The 22,272-nt window shown below is 36.5% G+C and overlaps 1 protein-coding gene across 5 annotated transcripts in view; it reads right to left on the reverse strand.

Moving 5' to 3' along the window:
- Nucleotides 1-22,272, reverse strand: part of RIC8B (RIC8 guanine nucleotide exchange factor B) — a 100,735-nt gene that overhangs the window by 30,869 nt on the left and 47,594 nt on the right. For all 5 annotated transcript variants that reach the window (XR_006336598.1, XR_006336597.1, XR_006336599.1 and 2 more), the window contains exons 4-7: nt 21,303-21,397; nt 14,545-14,773; nt 13,709-13,804; nt 7,439-7,583 (exon numbers count right to left, since the gene is read on the reverse strand). Coding sequence is in view for 2 of the 5 variants with exons in the window: in XM_043880911.1 (XP_043736846.1) it covers nt 7,439-7,583; nt 13,709-13,804; nt 14,545-14,773; nt 21,303-21,397 (565 nt within the window). In the remaining 3 variants the exon portion in view is untranslated. The remainder of the gene's footprint in view (nt 1-7,438; nt 7,584-13,708; nt 13,805-14,544; nt 14,774-21,302; nt 21,398-22,272) is intronic.

The following is a 22,272-nucleotide window of genomic DNA, read 5'->3' on the forward strand; positions in this document are numbered from 1 at the left end:
CTCCCTTATATCCTTGTAAAGCAAAAATATGACGTAAGCACCTTCCTGGATAAAACCTCCAAAACCTCCCCCAAAGGCTAAAGCTCAAGTTCTAAAACAGGGCCTAAAGGGATCATTTTCTTGCCTCTGCCTTCCTTCCCAAACTCATCTACTGCTTCTGTGCAATGCAGATTCCTCACACTTTGAACTAGTCTCTTTTCTGTACAGAACAAGGCTTCTTCCCACTTCTCTTTTCTCTGGGATGAAGACTTTCTCTGACCTTTTCCACACCAACCAATCATTTCCTCTTCCAGGTTGCTGCCGTACCTGGCATAGTCTTCTCTTATGGTACTTACCAAAGTATATTAAAATCATTCCTTTATATGGAAAAGTCCATAAGACAGTGTATTCACCACACTGAATTCATAGACAACATTAATGTTTGGTCTTTCATTAAACATTTATAGGGTACCTACTACCTGTAAGGTACTCTGTTAATCACTGGGGAACCAAAGATGAAGAAGACAAGATAGCTAATCTAAAGAAACTCAATGTCTAGAATAAAAGTTTAACAAAAAGTTATAATATAACAAATGTCAGAAGTATTTTAAAAATAGAGAGGAATAAGTAAAAATGGTACAAAGCAGAGAATGATGAACTCTTCAATGGATGATCTTCATACAGATGACACAGATGAAGATTATGATCTTCAAGAATACATAAAGCTCATATGCTAACAAGGATGAAGAAGCATTCCATGCAAAAGGAACAGCATCTGCCAAGCCACGGAGATGAGCCAAGGAACAGCGCAGTATAATCAGGCAAGAATAAAGAAGTCTTTAGTATGATTAAGCAAAAAGTGCAGGGTAGGGAGTAGATTTAGGATACACTGTAAAGGTAGGCCATGGAGGTAAAATTTGTATTTTACCATGGAGGTGACAGAGAGTCATTCAGAGTTTTATAAGGGGGAATGCCAATAGGATGTGTGTACTCTAGAACAGTCAGTCTCTCAGCCGTGTGTAAGACAGAATGAAGAAAACCTGACCAGATACAGAGAGAGAGTATTATTTTAATAGTTTATTAAGAGGGATGCAGATTTGGAAATCCCGCTCAAATAGGCTGAAGCAGAAGCCAAGGGAGGGGATAATACTGCTCAGGAAGCAAGGTAAAGTGAGGATGGGGCCAGATGAGAACTTTAGAGAAAGATAGCAATTAGATGTGGACAAAGATAGGCGTGAACAAATCAGACTGAAAGGAATGAACAGAGGTGGGTCAAAGGAAATCTAGGAGTGTGTTGTAGTAGAGACAAACAGTAGTCAACAGTATCAACTGTGACACAAGAAAGATGCTATTAAGGTAAAGACTAAAAACTATCCATTCCTTTTGAAAATTAGTTGTGGCTTCCCTTGTGGCTCAGACGGTAAAGAATCTGCCTGCAATGCAGGGGACCAGGGTTTGATCCCTGGGTTGGGAAGATCCCCTGGAGAAGGAAATGGTAACCCACTCTAGTATTCTTGCCTGGAGAATCCCATGGACAGAGGAGCCTGGAGAGCTACAGTCCAGGGGCGTCTCAAAGAGTTGGACAGGACTGAGCAACTAACACTTTCTAACACTTTCTTTCTTTGAAAATTAGTTACTTTGTGACCTTACTGAAAAGTGACCTTACCTTCCTTACTGAAAGCATTTTCATTGGATTCTGGGAAGTAGGGAATGGTGGAAATGCCTTACTTACTGCAAGTTGAAGTCTGAGTGGGTAATGAGGATACTGAAAAGAACAAATCAGGAAGAGTTAATAAAGGAACAAAGGGTTATTAACACTTGATGGAGCAAGGCTTTTGAGAAGACAAGAGAAAAGATCATCAGGAGAGGGAAACTGCTTGGTTTCAAGCTGGACACTCCTGTGATTGAAATAAATGAGACAAAAGTAAGTGTATAAAGGTGTGGGGCTATGCTCTGAGAGAGTTTAAGCCTTATTTATTTCTGCAATTCAGCCTCTGCCCTACCACAGTGCCTAACACACGCTGAGAATTAATAAATGTGTTAAAATGAGGGGTTTGGGGAGGGGGGGGAAATACCCCACAAAGGCTTGTTGTTTTACAAATTATTTTCTTTTATTAAACTATGTGAGGCTTGTTTTAGGGCCCCTGTATAAAGTACATAACTGGCAGAACAGGTAATAAAAATTTAGTTTTGTCAGGGCTCAACAAAACAAGGAGGCAGCTATTAATTGTGAGATATGTTTAGCCTGGCACAGAGGGCACTTGGATAGCTGTTTCTGTACCAAATCTTCCATAAAGTTTTGAATTTGTATCTCGCTCTGTTTCAGTTTTCATTCTTAATCTCATCTCTGTGTTCCTAGCCCAATTTGACTGCTTGTGCTGTTTCTACTTAGTGGTCTGACCTTTGTGCCTGGATCATGGTAACTTAACTTTCAAACTCAGCTTAAAGACATTCCTCTTTAAGAGGCAAGTTCAATCACTCTGATAAATTATTTTAAATTTATTTTATTGTGAAATAATCTGTCTCCAAACCCAACCCAAGCTCCAAAATCTTATGATGACTTATAAGTTGAATATGGACTACAAACTTTTTGGTGGTTTTAAATTAGACTTAGAATTTTAAATTAGAATTAGTTGACAGCATTTAAAAACTGAGGAATTTTATGTAAAAATCCAGAGTCCTGGCTCCTCTTGAAAAATCCGGATGATTTGGTAATATTGGCCACATGTCCCTTCATGGTAACAAGCAGCTGGAGCTAAAGAGCAGCAAGGTCCTCTTTCCAGTCCCCCACATTCCCCTTGCTCCTCCACTCCCAACCCATTGTCTCCCCAACAATTAGCTAAGTGCCAGGTTTCATTGATCATCTTATGTTTCATCCATTTGACTTACTTTATTAATTTTGTAGGCATCTGAATTTGTAATCCTTGATAAAGAAAGTAAATAATACTGAGGGCAGAGACCTTGTTTATCATGTATACCTTTGTATTCCCAGGGTCTACCTCAAAAGTATTCAAAATTTGAATAAGCAAATTTGTATTCCAGAAGAATACTTTTACTATTAAAGTCTAACTGGAAGGAAAAGCAGATGAATATAAATAATTATTAAAGATCAAATGAAAAAGATGAAGTTTTGCTAACATGTGTTTGGGGCTCAAAGTTAGGACTATGAAACCTCGAATACTGGGTCCTGGGGGAACAAAGTTAACCATTTCAAATAAAAAACAATTAACAAATTCATTTTAAATGTATATACAATATGTGTTATGACAGTAACACATACATGAGGTGATTGATTATATTTATATATATACATTTATATATAAAAGACACTTGCTCCTTGGAAGAAAAGTTATGACCAACCTAGACAGCATATTAAAAAGCAGAGACATTACTTTGTCAACAAAGGTCCATCTAGTCAAAGCTATGGTTTTTTCAGTGGTCATATATGGATATGAGAGTTGGACTACAAAAAAAGTTGAGTGCCGAAGAATTGATGGTTTTGTGATGTTGGAGAAGACTCTTGAGAGTCTCTTGGACAGCAATGAGATCCAATCAGTCCATCCTAAAGGCAATCAGTCCTGAATGTCCACTGGAAGGACTGATGCTGAAGCTGAAACTCCAATACTTTGGCCACCTGATGTGAAGAACTGACTCATTGGAAAAGACCCTGATGCTGGGAAAGATTGAAGGCAGGAGGAGAAGGGGATGAGAGAGGACAGGATGGTTGGATGGCATCACCGACTCCATGGACATGAGTTTGAGTAAGCTCTGGGAGTTGGTGATGGACAGGGAAGGCCTGGCGTGCTGCAGTCCATGGGGTTACAAAGAGTCGGACATGACTGAGCGACTGAACTGAACTACAGTTAGATTTATAAAATTATTTAGATGTATATTTAGAAATGTAATTTATGTATTTAGGTAATATATGTATTTAGATATGTAATTAGATATGTTATATATATTTAGATTATAATTACAGATGAAATAAACTTCATTTTTCCCCTCTTAAAAACTTTACAAGTACACAAGAAAAGCATGCTCATTGTAGAAAACTATAAAATACAGAGAACTAAAAAAAAATCTCCAGGCATTCTACTACTTAGAGGTACCAATGGATAAGATTTTGATGTATATTTTGATAAACATTTTTTAATGAATACATACACATGTGTGGTTTAGATTTATGTGTGTGTATACACACACACACAAAATTATACTTGAAAAACAGCTAATTTCTGATCTCAGATAAATTGATTCAATTCAGGAAGTACTTACAGACTACTAAATGCAAGGCACTATTCCAATCACTTAATTTTACGATATGGGATCTTTTTTCATAGAAATAATTGAACTGCTTAAAAGAGCAGATGTTAAATGAGCTAGTCTATGAGAACAGTTGAGGATAATTACTGGTGACTCTTGAACAACACAGGTATTAGGGATGATGGCCCTCCAATCAGTTGCAAATCCTCCCATAAGTATGGCCTTCCATACTTGCAGTTCCACATCTGTGAGTTAAACTGACTGTGGATCGCACAGTACTGTAGTATATATTTATCTGCATATAAGTGGACCACGGACAGCAGTTCAAACCCATGTTGTTCATTTGTATTGCATTATGGGTCAACTGTATTATGAAAGGAAATATGGCAGAATGGAAAGATAGGACTCAAATTCAGGCTTAGCTTTAAGCAACTGCATGACCTTGGATAAAACCCTTGCCTCATTTATGATATTGAATAATAATAATATTTACATTATAGTCCTTATGAGAATGAAATGAGATTATGGCTTAGAATGTTTGACACATGATACTGCAATAGTTGTGTTTATTATCACTATAGTGATATTGATCTTATTAATATACTATCTTAGCAGTAACTTAAGTGGTTGTATCAATTAGTCAGAAATGAAGGTTAAGAATTCAATGAATCCAACTCAATAACAAAAGTTCCCAAACAATTCAATTAAAAACTAGGCAAAGAACCTGAATAGACACTTTTCCAAAGGCATACCAATGCCCAACAGGTACATGAAAAGGTGTTAAATGTCACTAATCATCAGGGAAAATCCAAATCAAAACACAATGAGAGATCATCTCACATCTATTAGAATGGCTTTTATCAAAAACAAGAGATACAGGGATATGGCGGGGATGCGGCAAAGACAAAACCCTTTTACACTGTTGGTGGGAATGGAAATTGGTGTAGCTACTAGTTACTATTCCAAGAGTCATGTACAGATGTGAGAGTTGGACCACAAAGAAGGCCAAGAGCCAAAGAATTGATGTTTTTGAATTGTGGTGCTGGAGAAGACTCTTGAGAGTCCTTTGAAGTGCAAGGAGATCAAACCAGTCAATCTTAAAGGAAATCAATCCTGAGTATTCACTGGAATGACTGATGGTGAAGCTGAAGCTCCAATACTTTGGCCACCTGATGTGAACAGCTGACTCACTGGAAAAGACCCTGATGCTGGGAAAGACTGAAGGCAAAAGAAGAGGGCGGCAGAGGATGAGATGGTTAGACAGCATCACTGACTCAATGAATTTGAATCTGAGCAAACTCCGGGAGATTATGAAGGACAGGGAAGCCTGGCGTGCTGCAGTCTGTGGGGTCACAGAGAGTTGGACATGACTTAGTGACTGAAGAACAACTAGAGAAAACAGTAGTGGAGGTTACTAAAAAATTAAACATAGAACCACAATATAATCCAGCACCCCACTTCTGGAAATATATTCAAAGGAAATGAAGTAATAACTGAGAGAGAGCTCAGCTCCCATGTTCACAGCAGCATTTTTCATAATAGCCAAGAAATGGAAACAAGCTAAGTATTCACCAACAGAAGAACAGGTAAGACACACGGAGTTGGCCCTTAAAGAATCCCAGGATTAGGGATGTCCACTCTTAATGCAGCTGAAAATCTGGATATAATTTTATAGTCTGCTTTCTGTGCCTGTGGTTCCACATCCACAGACCCAACCAACTGTGGACCTAACCTATCATGGGTCATGTAGTACTATAGTGTGTATTTATTTAAAAAACATCCACATCTAAGTGAACCCAAGCAGTTCAAACTCATGGTCAATGGTGAACTGTATATAAAATGGAATGTTATTCAGCCATGACAAAGATGAAATCTTGCTATTTGCAACATATGGATGAACTTAGAGAATATTTATGCTAAGTGAATAAGCCAGACAGAGAAAGATAAATACTGTAGAACTCACTTATAAGTAGAACCTGAAAAAAAAATTCAAACTCATAGAAACAGAGAGTAGTGATTACCAGAGGGTAGAGGGTAGGGAACCAACGAGATCTAGTCAAAGGGTACAATTTATAAGACGAATAAGTTCAGTTATAAGATTAATAATTTCTGGGGATCTAATGTACAGCCTGATGACTATAGTTAATAATACCCTGTTGTACACTTTAAAGTTGCTAAGACAGGAAATCTTGAGCATTCTCACCACACACACACACACACGTAACTATGTGAGGTGGTGAATGCGTTAATTAACATGACAGTGGTAATCATTTCACAGTGTATATGTATATCAAATTATCATGTTGTATACTTTAAATATATACAATTTTATATGTCAAATATACCCAGTAAAACTGGTGGGGGAGAAAAGAATTCAACTGACGGAAGGTTTTTAGAGAAGTGAGTGAAGTTTCTCACCTCTAAGTTATCTATCTCACAAAACTGGGGTACTTTAAAAAGTGGAATATAAAATCTGCTTAGTTGGGACTTTTACTAGTACTTTTATAAACTAGGAGATGAAGAAAGAAATAGGTAAAAATACCTGAATAACTTGGTTAAAGTTCTTGTTTGGAGAACTTTTGCAGAGCAAAATAACCCAGTAATTTAAATTGTTAGATATATTTCAGAAGACAGCCACTTTATATGAACTTATAGAATAGCATTTATTAGAGTATAGTTTTTAATTTCTTTCTACTTTTGTCTTACCATTAACTCAAGGGTAAGGGATGTATCTTAAGCATTTATAGCTCACATTCAATAACTTTTTATTGATTAAAGAAGAAATGAAGAGATCAAAACTCCTGTAGCTTTAATTCCAAGAGAAATTAAAAAGAGGAACTAACCTAGTCCTTTGCCTGGTTATCAAAATAGTAGCACCTTAATTACGTAAGTAGATTTTTCATAATGACTCCAGGTCCTGACTCATAAGGATTAAGAAGTCTGGGTTAAGAATACAGGAGGCAAAGTTTAAATGTGAGTGTGTTTAGTAGTGTATCTGTCTGCATGCCTCAGTAAATTCAGAAGTGTATAGAAAAGCTTTTAAATTATTAATTTTTACTATCTCCTCAAACCCTCTAATGGAACAGATAGACAATAAGTTCTGAAAACAGCAGAACAAGATGGCCACTAAAAACAGAAACATTTCGCAAATACCCTCAGAAAGGTGAAAAAGTAGAGGGCAAAGAGTTTAACTTACCTCTCTCTTTGCAAAGGACAAAAAGGAATTCAGCAGCAATTTGCTTGACTCCCAGGTCAACATGTGTCATGAGGCGCACCAGCTTATTTCTCACAGTTGAGCCAACTTCAGGTCGATTTGTCACATCCCTCAATGGTGGTAAAACCTAATGGCACAAATGCAAAACCATCATCAATCATTTAAGTGCTAGATTAAGTAAGAATGGTACCATCCAACTAGTCTTTTCTTATAATGTCTACCAAGCTTAGTTTTGTAGGAGTAGAACAAACAGTAAAAAAATAATTTTCCAAATAAAATAAAACTAAACAACAACACTGACTCAATGGACATGAGTGTGAGTAAACTCCAGGGGTTGGTGATGGACAGGGAGGCCTGGCGTGCTGCAGTTCATGGGGTCACAAAGAGTCAGACACAACTGAGCGACTGAACTGAACTGAACTGAAACAACAAAACCAAACTTCATATGATTTCATTTCATGTCTGCAATGAAACTTCATCTGAAGAGAAACAGCTCTTCCCTGACCACCATGACATATTCAAATCCATTCCTGGGTGTTTGCTCATCTCAGCACCTTGGGATGCCCCAGCTGCCTCTACCAAAATCCATTTTAAAGTCTGGGTCAAATTTCCCTTTCTCCCTCAGAGACTTCTTTAATACCCTGACTCATTGATTTTTTCCTTCTTTTAATTCCTGCAACATTTTCATTAGTAACAAAACAAAACAAAAAAAACCCTGTACATATGTTTTCTAGTTGTTTTCTTTATAATAAAATGTTTATTAATTATTGAGTACTTCCTATGTGCTAGTTGCTGTAATAGATGATATACATACATTCTTTGTAGTCAACCCTCACAGTCACCACACAAGGGAGGTGGTATCAACACTGTCATTCCTATTATACAGACTGGTCCCCAGAGGAGTTACAAAACTTGCTCGGTTTGTCTGTTTGATAACTCACTCACTCACCTAGACCCTTCCTCTATTGGTTCTCCTATTATTTTACTGCTTGCTTCATCTTAGCCTCTGAGCCAATTCTCTTTTATTCTCTTGTTCTTTAAAAAAATATTTTTGGCTGTGCTGGGTCTTAGTTGTGGCACATGGAATCTTTAGTTGTGGCATGCTGGATACTTAGTGGGAGCATGTGGGATCTAGTTCCCTGATCAGGGATCAAACCTGGGCTCCCTGTATTGGTAGCATGGAGTCTTAGCCACTGGACTGCCATGGAAATCCCTTTCCTCTTGTTTTTTAACTGTTGGAATACTCAAGGGTTGAGTTCTTGGGCAACATTTCTTTACTATTTTCACTCTCTGTTGGTGATCTCATCCAGTTTTATGGATTTATATGTACTGCTAACTCCCTAAAGTATATCTCTATCTTGATTTCTTCCATGACCCCCAGACTTTAAAAAGCTTCTCAAATTTAGCATGTCCTGAACAGATATTGAAGCTCCCAACAAAGTTGTTTCTTCACAGTTTTCCATCTCATGAAATGGCAAGTCTATTCTTCCAACCTGGGCTTCCCAGGTGGCGCTATTGTTAAAGAACTGCCTGCCAATGCAGGAGACATAAGAGAATCAGGTTCGATCCCTGTTGAGACGATTCCCTGGAGAAGTGCATAGCAACCCACTCCAGTATTCTTGCCCGGAGAATCCCATGGACAGAGAAGCCTGGCAGGCTGCAGTCCACAGGGTCGCAAAGACTTGGATATGACCGAAGTGACTCAACACACTCTTCCAACTGTTTACTGCAAACAGCCTTAATTCCTCTCTTTCACATCCCACATCCAGTCCATCAGCAAATTATTTTGGCTCCACACCTGCATTATATCCACAACCCGACCACTTCTCACTACCTCCTTTAGTATTACTAAATTCAAGGTACCAGTATTTTTCACCTGAACTGTTCCCACAGTCTCCTAAGTCATCCCTGCTTCCATTCTGGTCCTTCTATGATCTATTCTCTACAGAGCAGTTAGGATGATCCTTTAAAGTCAGGTCATGTCATTCCTCTTCTCAAAGTCCTCCAGTTCCCAGGGCCTCTCATCTTATGCATAGTAAAAGTCGAGATCCTTGCAGATTCCTTGGGTTTCACATAATGTGTCTTCCTGCTACTTTTCTGACAATTTCTTGCTCACATTGCTACACTTTCACAGATGGAACTCCTTAAACTCACTGAGCATTTTCTTGCCTCATGGTCTTTGTATTTGCTGCTCTCTCTGCCCAGAAACCCTTTTTCTAGAAACTGGCTTGGCTCATTCCCGTACTTTCTTCAGGTCTCTGTTCAAATATCATTTACAGAAAGACAATCCTTGATCACCCTAAGGAATTCACCTTCAGCATTATCTTTTCTCATCCCCTGCTCCTGGTCTAGTCTTCCTCACAGCACTTATCACCACCTGACATAGTATACATTTCTTTCTTAACTGTCTACCTTCTTCCACAAGAGTCTGGGGCAGGGATTTCTTTCTGTTTTGTTTACCACTCTCAGTGCCTGGCATATTACAGGTTTCGATAAATATTTTCTGTCTGAAGGAAGAATGAATTAATTCAAGTAACTTTTTAAAAGTACCTTCTATAGGTGAGGCACTATGCTAGGAAATGAAGATAGACACAAGTCAAGTTATAATTTACTATGCCAGACTCTTCATGTGCATATTATTTTTATTTAATCCATTCAGCTGATTTCCTTCCTTCCTTCTTTATCTCTTTCTATACTAAGTGCCTACCATGTATCAGGAGGTTTAAAAAAAAAAAATCAGAAACTAAATCTCAGAAAACTGAATAATCTACCCAAGTGTTTATAGAATCCATATTTCAATATCTCTGGCAGGACAGAGCAAATTGCTATTTGTGCCCTGTAAGCATAAAATAATTATACAGTAAATTCTTATTATTTGATTCAGCTAACCCTACTGAGTTTATCTCCCATTTCTAGAGAAATGAGACATGAAACAAGTGATTTCATGTAGTATGTACCTACAGTTTCAGAGCATAGTATCTATTAATAAAGGTTATCACACAAAAATTTTATTAGCTATGTTTTCAGTTCCTTAAAACAAGAAATTTTGTAGTTTTTATTGTTATATATCATGCCCACACAGACTGCATAAGTCCGGGTCATTTCTGGTGGTGGTGGTGGTTTAGTCGCTAAGTCATGTCTGACTCTTGTGACTGCATGGACCGTAGCATGTCCCACTCCACTGTCCATGGGACTCCCCAGGCAAGAATATTGGAGTGGGCTGCCATTTCCTTCTCCAATGGATCCTTTTTCTCCAAAATTTCTATTTTCCCCCAAATACTACTTTTCATTAAATTTTTTCTTTTGAGAAATCTTGTCCAGTTCTTTTTCAAACCCATGGAATCTTCATCTCTTCTATATGCCTCTCCAGACTAATCCAACCCGAATCAGTAATTTCTACCATCTGGTCTCTTTCTACCTGCCCAAATACTGAATATTTAAGACCAATTTACTTTGGGTATGCACAAGGTAGATTTAAGCAGGTATTAACCACTGGGAACAATAACTAATTAGCCATGGTTCCATTTACACTGTTACCAGAACTAATCATCTGTTACTTGAGGTTCTGCCCTTCTTGATCATCATAGTCTAGAGTACATCTTCCTCAGAAGGAAAGTTGATTTTTGTATTGTGCCATTTATCCTTCTCTAGTTAACTTTTTACTTGTTATGTCTCCTTTGTACTGCAGTATTTCTCTGAGGACAAACAGTGGGTCTCACAGTCTTTTGTGCCTACATAATGTATAGACCAAGGCCTTCATATAAAGAATTTGTTTAACAAACAGGATATATTTGGGGTATCCTGCTTAGAGATAGCAAAATCTAAACAGTTTAGTGGAAAGTGGATCTCCTATGTGAAAAGCTAAAATACAGGACACAAAATATTTTCATGTATTATTCTTCACTAAGTCTTTCTAGTCAGAATACATGTCTTAAAATAATCAAACTTGGGAATGACCTTAATTCAATTATCTAATTTATTTTGCTTAAATGATTATTCATGTTTGATGATACCTAGTCCTCTAATCGGAGAAGGCAATGGCAACCCACTCCAGTACTCTTGCCTGGAAAATCCCATGGGCAGAGGAGCCTGGTGGGCTGTAGTCCGTGGGGTTGTGAAGAGTTGGACACAACTGAGCGACTTCACTTTCACTTTTCACTTTCATGCATTGGAGAAGGAAATGGCAGCCCACTCCAGTATTCTTGCCTGGAGAATCCCAGGGACGGCAGAGCCTGGTGGGCTGCCGTCTAAGGGGTCGCACAGAGTTGGACAGGACTGAAGCGACTTAGCAGCAGCAGCAGCAGTCCTCTAATGGACTATAAATTCTTCAAAGATATGAGTCCCTACTTTCTAATCTCTCCTTATCAGCAATATCTATTAATATGCTCTACACAGACCAAAGTGCTTATTAAATCTTGACCATAAACATACAGAGAAAAATGAACCTAGTTCATTTATTAAGAGAAATTCTACATGACAATAAACAATGGGGTGAATGGTGGTGCCATGTATTGAATGAGGAAAGAAGGAAAAGATATACAGATGGAGGACCACAAGTCAAGAGATTAGTTTCGGATATGTTAAACTTAAGATACCTACTACCCATCTAAGGGGAGGAGATAGGTAGGCATACATTATATAAGTCTGGAGAGTTTAGGGGACAATCACGGCTAGAGATAGAAATTTGGGAGCCAGTGGCGAATAGAAGATTTTCAAAACCAAGATTGTTAAATGAGGTCAACAAGAGAACAGACATAGAGGCAAAGATAACACTGTCTTGGGGAACTCAGAACACTGCAAAGAAGAGGTTCCCTGTTGTGTCCAAGAAACCAAGTGAAGAAATTACTTCAAAAAGGAGAGAATACTTAATTATATCAAAATGGTATTGGGGAATTAAAAAAAAGATTTGAGAACTATTAGATATGGCAATATTGGGTTGATGACTTTTGATAAACACCTCTGTAGTGGACTGGAAAGCATGAAAACCTAATTTCAGGGGGTTCACAAGAGAATCAAAATGAGCAAAAAGGAGAGAGAAGGTGAGCACAGAAAACTCTCCTGAGGAACACTGCATGAAGAAGGGCAGAGAAATGGGGAGGCAGCTTGAGAAGTGGGATTAAGGGAAGGTTATTCTGCCTATAAGATGGGAGATGTGTTTGGGAACAGACAAAAATGATCCAATACATTAAAAAAAAAAAAAAAGATGAGAAGAAAGAATAAATGTAGGAGCAAAGTTCTTGAGGTGAGAGAGAAAGGGTTCCAGGATATGAGCACAGAGGCTGGCCACAGAAGGAAGCAGGGACAGTTCATTCCCTGTGACAGAGGGGAGACATAGGATATGGTGGTACAGATAGACAGTAGATGCAGAGGTAGGACTACAGATGATTTCTTACCATGAACTCTAACTACTACCATCATAACCTTCAGCATCAGTTCTCTTTTGGGATGGTCTCCTCACATCTACTCACACTCCTCTGGCCTATCTAGTAGCCAGAATATCTTTAAATATAAATGAAGTCACACCACTTCCCTTCTCAAATCCATCCAATGCTGTCCCACGTCACTTAGAAGAAAACGGAAAGTCCTGCACAACCTTACGTTGTTTGATTCTTGCTTACCTCTTGTACTTTACCCAGCACGCTCCCTCTGGCACAACATTGTCTAGCTTTTCTGCTTTCTCTTAAGCATACCAAAATATCCTCTCATCCAGAGACTCTGAACTCATTCTCTCTGGTACATTCCTCTTCCAGAATATTCCCAGAACTATTCTCAGAGAATATCCTCTTCTAGATATTTTCAAAGATCCTTTTCATAGTTATCCAAGTTTCTGCTCAAATTTTCTCAAGAGAGGCTCTTCCTTATTCCCTTAAGTTTTCCCTTCCTCTGTATCTTTCTTCAGAACACTTACCACTACTTGCCATTGTATCAAGATACTTACTTGTTTACTTTTTAATCCCCCTACTGTAAGGGAAACTCCACAAGGCAAAGACTTAATTTGTATTTCAAGGCTTAGAACACAGCACACAAATCTCAATAAACATTTGTTGAGTAAATGAATGAATGACTTAAAAAATATACAGGGTCACTTATTTCTGGATTAGGAAGATTTCAAAGATTAACACTTAACTTTTTTGAGTTTTCTGACATTCTGAAAGGAAATCATTATGAAAGAATTCAATTCATTGATTTTATGTTAAAAAAAATACATATAAGAAGACTAACTTTGAGATGAAATATGCATTAAACAGTTACCTGATCTTTGAGAAATTTTCTGATGTTTCGATGGGCTCGGGAACATTCTGTTAACAAGCTGAGAACTGGAGTGAGACCCTCTCTATAGCTGCTTCCCTACAAAGAAAACCATACATGCTGCATTAGATTAGTTTATAACAGTATTACTTTCCTTCATATAACTGAGTATATTAATACTCCTCTTTTTGAGGGGGAGATATTTTATGTTACCAAAGCTGTAAAAACTATTTTACAAATTATTTTCTTAAAAAATTTCTATTTCATGAGTTTTCGTCATGCTTACTAATGCTTATTTTGTATCCTTCTTGATTTTTCCTGCATTTTATAGGATTCTCACTGGCTCAGACAATGGGCTGAAAGGCAGCAAAGGTTTTCATGACCGACCCAAACTAACTTTCTGCCTTTTAATATAGTTACTTGACAAAGACAGTGATCAGAAAGGAGAAAATAAGCAGCTTACAGTGGCAATTTTCCTTTAAAGATGTCTTTTGGGTGTTATGGAAAGTATTTATAATCAATTTTTTTGAGGGGAGGGGGATAATTTTTACTTCTAGAACTTATAAAATACCTACACTAGAAAATTACTTTTTCCTTTGTTTTCAGGCACTAGTCACAATTTTGGTGTCACATCAACACAATTTTCAGCTTTAAACAAATAAATTCACTTGGTTTCAGCAATTTGTCATTTATGGTAAATAAAAACCTTTCCAGAGTATAAATAATTATTCAGGATATCAGCTATAAAAAATTTAGATTCAAAAATCACATCCTGTGATGTTTGTATATGTGTACAATTACATTCTTTAGAAGCATCTTCTCCATTTTATCAGTATTACCTTGTCTATTCTCTTCTCCATAAAATTGAGTAAGACATGAATGGCTTCCATATTCATACCATTGTATACCATGGTATTGCTTTTCAAAACCGTTTCTTTCTCAGCTGTTTTATCACTGGGCAGTTCATCTACAGTCGTTGCTTCTTGGGCTGTTTCTTCATGGGTTAATGGACAAATGAGAACATCCAAACAAGAGACCGGAACATTGCTTAAAAGGTTGACTGCATTGCTGAAAAGCAATTTAAAAAGACAATATTTTAATTTGATTGAATAGTCCTTTAAAATGCAAACATAGTAAGACTTTTAGGAGTCAATTAAAATTCTTCTTTTTCAAAATAAGCCTTTAATATTATTTGGCATTTACTGACTAAGAGACAGAAAATAAAGAGAATTGTTTCAAATACACACATGGCAAATTAGAAAGAACAGATGTTAAATGGACATACACAATCACATGATGTCATGTCACTTTCTGAAATGCTAAAATAGGAATTAGTGAGCTTTAACAGTAGCTCTTTAATTTTATTATGATACAATACTAGTCTTGCAGTTTTTCCTTGGGGTTTTAAATCCTTTTGTGGATCCACTGGTGTTTTATTATTCCTTAGATTACAACATAAAGCATTTGAGAAGCACTGTATATAAGCAGCTTATCACGGCGGCAACAGCATTAAGAACCAAATATTGCAGGATTAAGTTTTGTCCTTCCTAGATGTAGAAATACAATTTTTAGATCAGCCCCTTTTTCGTAAGACATTTGCCGAAAATGGTAAATGGTGCTTTTTCTCTCTCTCTCATCCCCAGATTTCTTTAAAAGAGGCCAATATAGCTATTTCAAATCTTCATTCCCCTAGGCCTTTCTTGCTATGTATTAATGGAATCACGAGCCTAGTATGTACACCAGTAGGGGGAACCCAAACCTTGTATTTTTTGGTATTACCTAAAAATTTTGTTCTGCTTCTTGGTGTGTAAGAGATTAAAATGACATTAACAACTTAAAAATCAGACATGCTCTTATTTAATATATTTTCCTTCAGGTATTATTTCATATTTTTTCATTTAAAAGGAGAGGTGGTGTTCTGCGCTAACTGGATCTTAAAAGCCTGTGCCTCAGAACTTCCTGATAAACAACAATGGAGAGACAGGCATTACATTTCCTAGTGACAGAGAAGCAGATCTAAAAATAACCACATCCTGACTAAAAATAAACTCTTGCAAATGCAATTTAAAAGTCTAACCACTTGGAAACCAAATTCAGGGCTTAATCTAACTGATGCGGTCTTAATTTAGACCACAGTAGTTTCTTTTAATTTAGATTATAGTGACACCCTCAAAAATAAAAAATAAACAAAAACAAAACAGAAATAAAATACAAAATATTGTCTCTCCTCTGCCCTGAAGTGTGGCTGCATTTCCCTAAGAATGGGTATTTCTTTTCTTTCTTTTTATATTATGGGAAAAAAATTTTGTAAGAACTCCAGGTTTAAAAAGTAGACAATGGAGAACAGTAAGTAGTTAAAGGGCATCAAAAAAATCAGAACCAAGAAGAAAAATAATTTAACAAGTCCTATGAATGAATGGTTCCTGATAAAATACAAGTTATTTGGCTCTGCCCACAAAGAGCCTACTACAGCTGCTGCTCCTCTATCACTGCTACTACTATTCAACAGAGTCTCTTTTTGGTTACTTGTAAATGATCACAATTGGCTGAAATACAATAGTTTTCCCTCAAGCCTTCCTTTAAAAATTTTTGCAATTATCTGTAGATAATTATCTATAGATAAAAATATTGCTCCTAACTTAAACATTTGAGAACTATTATTAGATATCATAGATATACTGGAGGTAAAAGAAAAAAAATAGAACTCTTCTTAATTAATTTCTAAAACCATAAAATCCATTTTGAAATGTTACTGGTGTATTTTCAACACAGAGGGCAATAGGCTGGCATCTAACACTGAGACCACACTGAAGTTTAAGGTGATGCATTACATTATAAAGGACTGCTTCCCTTTAAATTCATCTAAAATTAGCAGTTTCTAGGAATTTGGTAAATTTAAAAAATCAAATGTGGAGTTTGAGTCAACAAATATTTGGAGGTTTTAGGCTTTTCAAGAAAAGATTCAATTTTCTTGTTTCTTATTGAACAACTGGGTTACCAAACAACTACAAAATTAATTTTCTGGCTCACTGTGTTCGAGCTATTCTTTTTAAGTAAGGAAAGCCAGCTTTTTGAGTTCTGTCACTTCTCTGACAGTTTTATTTGTGGTAGAAGAGAGTATGAAATTCTCCAGCTACCAGGAAGTCAGTGACTATGCACAGATCTGCACAATGGTGTTTGCATTCCTACTCCAGGGGGTAGAAATACTGTGTATATTACTCTCCCCTTTTCAGCCTCCTAGAGATCATTAATCACTGGGACATGACATCCTCCCACTCAAGCTCCCAGCCCCCTCCTGATATGCAGATTCAAAAGCAGGGCCTATTAAGAGCTCCTTAATGCTCTGATTAAAGTCTTTTTAGTTGTGGGAGAAGGAAGGCAATCTGAAATCCAGTCCTGTATCAATCGCTGGGCTAAACATAATTTAATACCAGATGACACTGAGGAGCATGATAACAGTATAAGCAGACCTACAGCTGTTAGCAAACTTTTCTGGTCAAATGTATCTTCTTTATATTGGGAGCTCACATACCTTTTATCATGGCTGGAAAATCTATTTATATGAATCTCAAGATCTCCAAAAGACTTTCAGAGGTAAATACCTAAGTTTACCTTAATCTAACTCAATTCAGTAATTATTAATTACTTATGCCAGGCATTTTTAGACTGGTATTATGAAGAAAACAGAGGTAAATCCCTCCCCTTCTGGAGCTCATTTTCTAGCATGTAGAGATCAGTCAAAACAATAAAGCTGATTGCGTAGAAGGTGATAAAAGGTGTGAGAGTAAAATTCAAGAGGGTAAAGGGACATGTATATGGTGGTTTAGCCACACAAACTTCTTGGCAGTTCTTCACACCTGCCACTGCTCCTGCCCTGGGCCCTTTGCTTCTGCGCTATTTCCTGGACCGCCCTTTCCCCACACAGTCAAAGGGCTCACTCATTCCCTCACTTCCTTTAAGTCTTCGCTGAAATGATACCATCTAAGTGAGGTCTGCCCAGATTACCCTATTCAAAACTACAACTCATCAACTTAGTTGGTGAGCCTTGGAGAACAAAAGTCATACTCTCTTTATCTTTGTTGCCTCTAGAGCTCAACATAGTGTCTAACACATAGTAAGTACTCAGTTTATAAATATAAACCAAAATGAAATGTTCCAGTTTTCAAACATTTATCAAGTCTGCCATGTGTGAGACATTATGCTTATTTTTTAACATTTTGCATTTGTAATATGTGTATCAAATCAGCACACTGTACCCCTTAAATGCACATAATGTTATATGTCAATTATGACTCGGTAAAGCTAGGGAAAAAAAGGCATTATGCTTAGCACTGTAATGAGGTGTCATTAGGTGCTAAACTGTCCCCTTAAATATGTGAGCTAAAATGAATTGGTCTAAACAAAGAACAACAAAAAAAGCAAGGAAGCAAGTACTTTTCAAATACACACTGGCACTTTTGGATACAAAAAAAAAAAAAAAGAAATCTTTGTAGATGCCAATGTGTTGAGTGAAAGAATTAGGCTGAGAAGTTGAAGGAAATTAAATCAGATCTGGTCCTTCCCTCTCCTTTCTTCTCTAGCATGCGGGCCATCCCCATCTTCCCCCTTCTCTCCAAAATAAAACAAAACCACAACCACATCCACAAGCAACTCTTTTTTTTTTGGCTAAGTGTTTAGCATAAGCTTACTGATTATGGACAAGAGGGCTGAAAATACTCTCAAGCAGATAGCAGAGATGGACAGAATTAGGATGTGCTTTAATGGAGCCACAAAGGTGGATCATACCAACAATTTACTTTTTACCATAAATATAGACAAAAGGAAATGAAATAGAACATATAGATTTTAGAAACTATATAAAATTCAGATTAGTGGTAATAAAGTTGATGTCAAGGTCAGTTGTCTTTGTCAGCTAATTCATTTTATCTCTATGTCCATGTCCTCCTGATTTCTCTAGTGGAAAAAAGAAGGCACTGTCTTACAGAGACAACGTATCAGAAAAAGCTGCTGCTAAGCCATATTTTTACTCACTTGTCTCCTAGAGCACCTTAGCAGGCTCCTGATGTGCCTGCCAAGCATCTGGCTTGATAAAATCTTAGATTAACAGAAAAGAGATTTCACTACACAATCACAATATATACAAAGAAACAGCTTTCTAAACAAAATATCAAAATTGAAGAAACTTTAAAGAAGAGATTTAGAATGAAATATTGGATCTCAAAGCCAATATGCTCATTATAATAACAGTAACAGAAGCAGCAGTGGCAGTAGGGTTGCGGTGCTGGCAGGAGCAGCTTCTCCCCCATTTACTGAGAACTTACTCCATACCAGGGAGGGATGGCTTTACTAATTTCTCATTTGATCACTATTACAATCGTTTGAGTTTGCTGACAATGCATAACCATCCACCACACTATCTAGGTTTACTTATTTCATTACATTTTTCTTCTTAAAAAAAAAGCAAAAACAAATTTACAAAATAAAGGTAAAAATGGAATGAGATGTTGAAATATGAAACATTCTGATTTATCTTAAAAATGATGCTTTTAACTATACACACACAGTTTTCAGAGCCACTAGAACTGGGCAGAATTCAGTAGATATTACAATTCTAATAAGGTTCTTAAAATAACCCTTTGAGGCTGGTACAGTTTTTCTGCATTTAAATAGATTAGCTTAGAGTCATTACTGCTCAAATGATACTAATCACTTTAATTCTGATTAAAGGGACATGCAAGGCCAGTCCAGATAAACTGTCATGTCAGCAGCAACCTCAATCTCCAAGGAAAGCCTTTTAGAAATACATATAAATCTGTCTGTGGCTCTAGGGACATTCCTTCTTATTTACAGTAGAGCTAACACATAATTTATCAGAGCAACTTATAAGATAAAAATAAATTTAAAGAAAAGTGGTTTTTAAATTTAAGAAAAATAAGTATTTAAAGCAAATATCATCAGAAAGTAAAATAAAGATATCAGATTACTTAAAAAAAAAAATCTTTTCTTGTTAAAACCTCTATACAGTTTTGCTCTCTTTTGATGAACACTGGGTACTGTTTTAAAATATTAAATTCACTCTTCAGAGAAATCCTTAGCAATGTTTTTGTGACTAGTGTAACAATTGCCATCAAAACACTTTCTTCTCATATCCTTGTATGAATGTCATTTAACTTGTGATATCAGATTTCCAAAATAAATAAATTTATACCTGGGCTTATAAACCCAGTTTCTTTTAGCTTTAATATCTAGGTTTCCAGTGTTTCTTGTTATGAAAAAATTAGTGAGACAAAAATGCTTAATAACATCTTTTTTAGAGGATTTGAGTTACTGCAGTTAACCTGATTATTTTTTAAGACACAGTTCCAGATATTTAAAGGAACTTTTGATCTGTAGCTGCAGAAAAAAGTATACTTTTTAATTGTGAAGAAAACAATTTTTTGAAGGCTTACAGGGCAGAGTACATAAGGTAACCCACCAACAAACTGAGTACAATATCAAATGATAAACTGCCAATCATAACTAAAATAATATGGATATGACTGAAAAATAACAAGGGTATGTTTTATTTTACAGTCTGGTTGTATTTCTATACAGTTTTACTTAAGCTATATTTTGGATATACTATATATTTTGGATATACTGTATGTACTGTATATACTGTAAACATAATGTATGTTTTGGATAATTTCTAAAGGTAATTTCTATTATTAGAAGAACCCAATTTTAAATTGTTTTTAAAGGAGATTTAATGCCAAAGTTTACAAATTTGAATTTATTTGAATTGTTTAAAATGCCATTTGTGTTCTTACAGAATAAAACACCATAGACAATCTCATGTTAAAGTCAGAAGTGTTGTTACTACTAATCTGACATAAAATAGAAAGTAAGAGAACTAGAAAAATGCATTAATACTTCTTCAGTTGTTCTCAGAGAATGATAACTTTTAACAGCAGTCCATAATAATTCTAGTAGGCAAGTCACAAAACTTGAACTATTTTTTTATATATTGATACTTGAGACTGTGACCCAATTCTTATAATAAGCTTTTAAAATTTAATTAACATTGCTTAAGATATACTTTTTGATAAACCCTCTTACAATGAAAATAGAGTATTAGTTTAAGTGTAGTAATTAAAATCAGGGTTCAGCCCCAAGCTCTTTCACTTATACACAATCTCAGAGAAGCTGCTTGATTTTTCTATGACTCAGTTTCATCACGTATTGAAAGGGAAAAATAGTACCTACCTCATAAGATTGGTGTGATGATTAAAAGAGGTTAGTCTTTATAAAGCACTCAGCATAATGCTACGCACAGTATTCAACAACTGTGTGCTATTATTATTGTTGTTCTGGGTTTTATTGTTGAATGCAACAAATGCCAAATTCTCTTCTCTTGTTGAGGGGCTCAATATAACAAAGTCAAAGGAAACAGAATGAAAATTTCTCATCAGGGCATAGTAATGATTTTCGACCTACTGGCTACCTGATTTACTATAACATTTCCACTTTCTTGTGTTTATAACAATTAAAATCAGATGCATAAAAACAATAAGAACTGATTATGTCTTTCACTGAGATACCAACAGAGGTTACTTACCTGTGTAGCTCTTCTGTTTTGTCTTCAGTTGGACCTACGATTAGTAAACAATGGCGAAGGACAGCTGCCATGACGCGGAACTGATGAGACTCACTCTGTGGCAAACAGAAGAGAAGCAAGATTGGAGATTCAAAGAACGCTTTCACAAAGAGTCTGGTACATTACTACACTCCTGGGAGCCATCCTATGGCATATCAGACCCCCAAAACACCTGTTCTCATGCCATACATAATAGACACCAGAGCAATTTCCAAGGTAACACTAAGTGAACAGTCATCTCATATGAACAGCTACAGCTACTGCCAGAAATGGCTGAAACCAGAAATTGTTGATCTGGCCTCTCCCTTATGACATGTCAGAAAAAGAGAATAATGATCAGATCCATATATCAACTACTCCGTTTTACCTGATCACAAGATTCAATGCAACTAGGGATCTTTTCCATTTCCAGAAAGTCTAGATTCTTTTGTTGGATAGTATACTGTTCCAGTTTACAAGTCAGTATAAAAATTCAAACAGATATAATACTATCAGATATTTCAGAAGCAGGTTGTGTGTTCTCAGTAAAAATATCGTATCTCTTAAGTTTCAAAGACAATGGATTAAAACCTACTCATCTACCTACTTCATTTTAATGAATCTTCTTAATCTCCTAGTTCCTCCCAATCTTGCTCCTGGGCTCTCCAAAGTGACAAGCAAGTGATAAAAACAAGCAATCTGAGTTTAATCTCCTATTTTCCTAATGTTTACTCACTGGTAGCAGTATTAAAGACAGGTAGAGTCAGATAGCTCAGTTGGTAAAGAATCTGCTTTCAATGTGGGAGACACCAGTTTGATTCCAGGGTGAGGAAGATCCGCTAGAGAGTGAATAGGCTACCCACACCAGTATTCTTGGGCTTTCCTTGTGGTTCAGCTGGTGAAGAATCTGCCTGCAATGCAGGAGACCTGGGTTCAATCCCTGGGTTGGGAA

The sequence above is a fragment of the Cervus elaphus genome, chromosome 22 (genome assembly GCF_910594005.1).
Source record: "Cervus elaphus chromosome 22, mCerEla1.1, whole genome shotgun sequence".
NCBI classification, from domain to species: domain Eukaryota; kingdom Metazoa; phylum Chordata; class Mammalia; order Artiodactyla; family Cervidae; genus Cervus; species Cervus elaphus.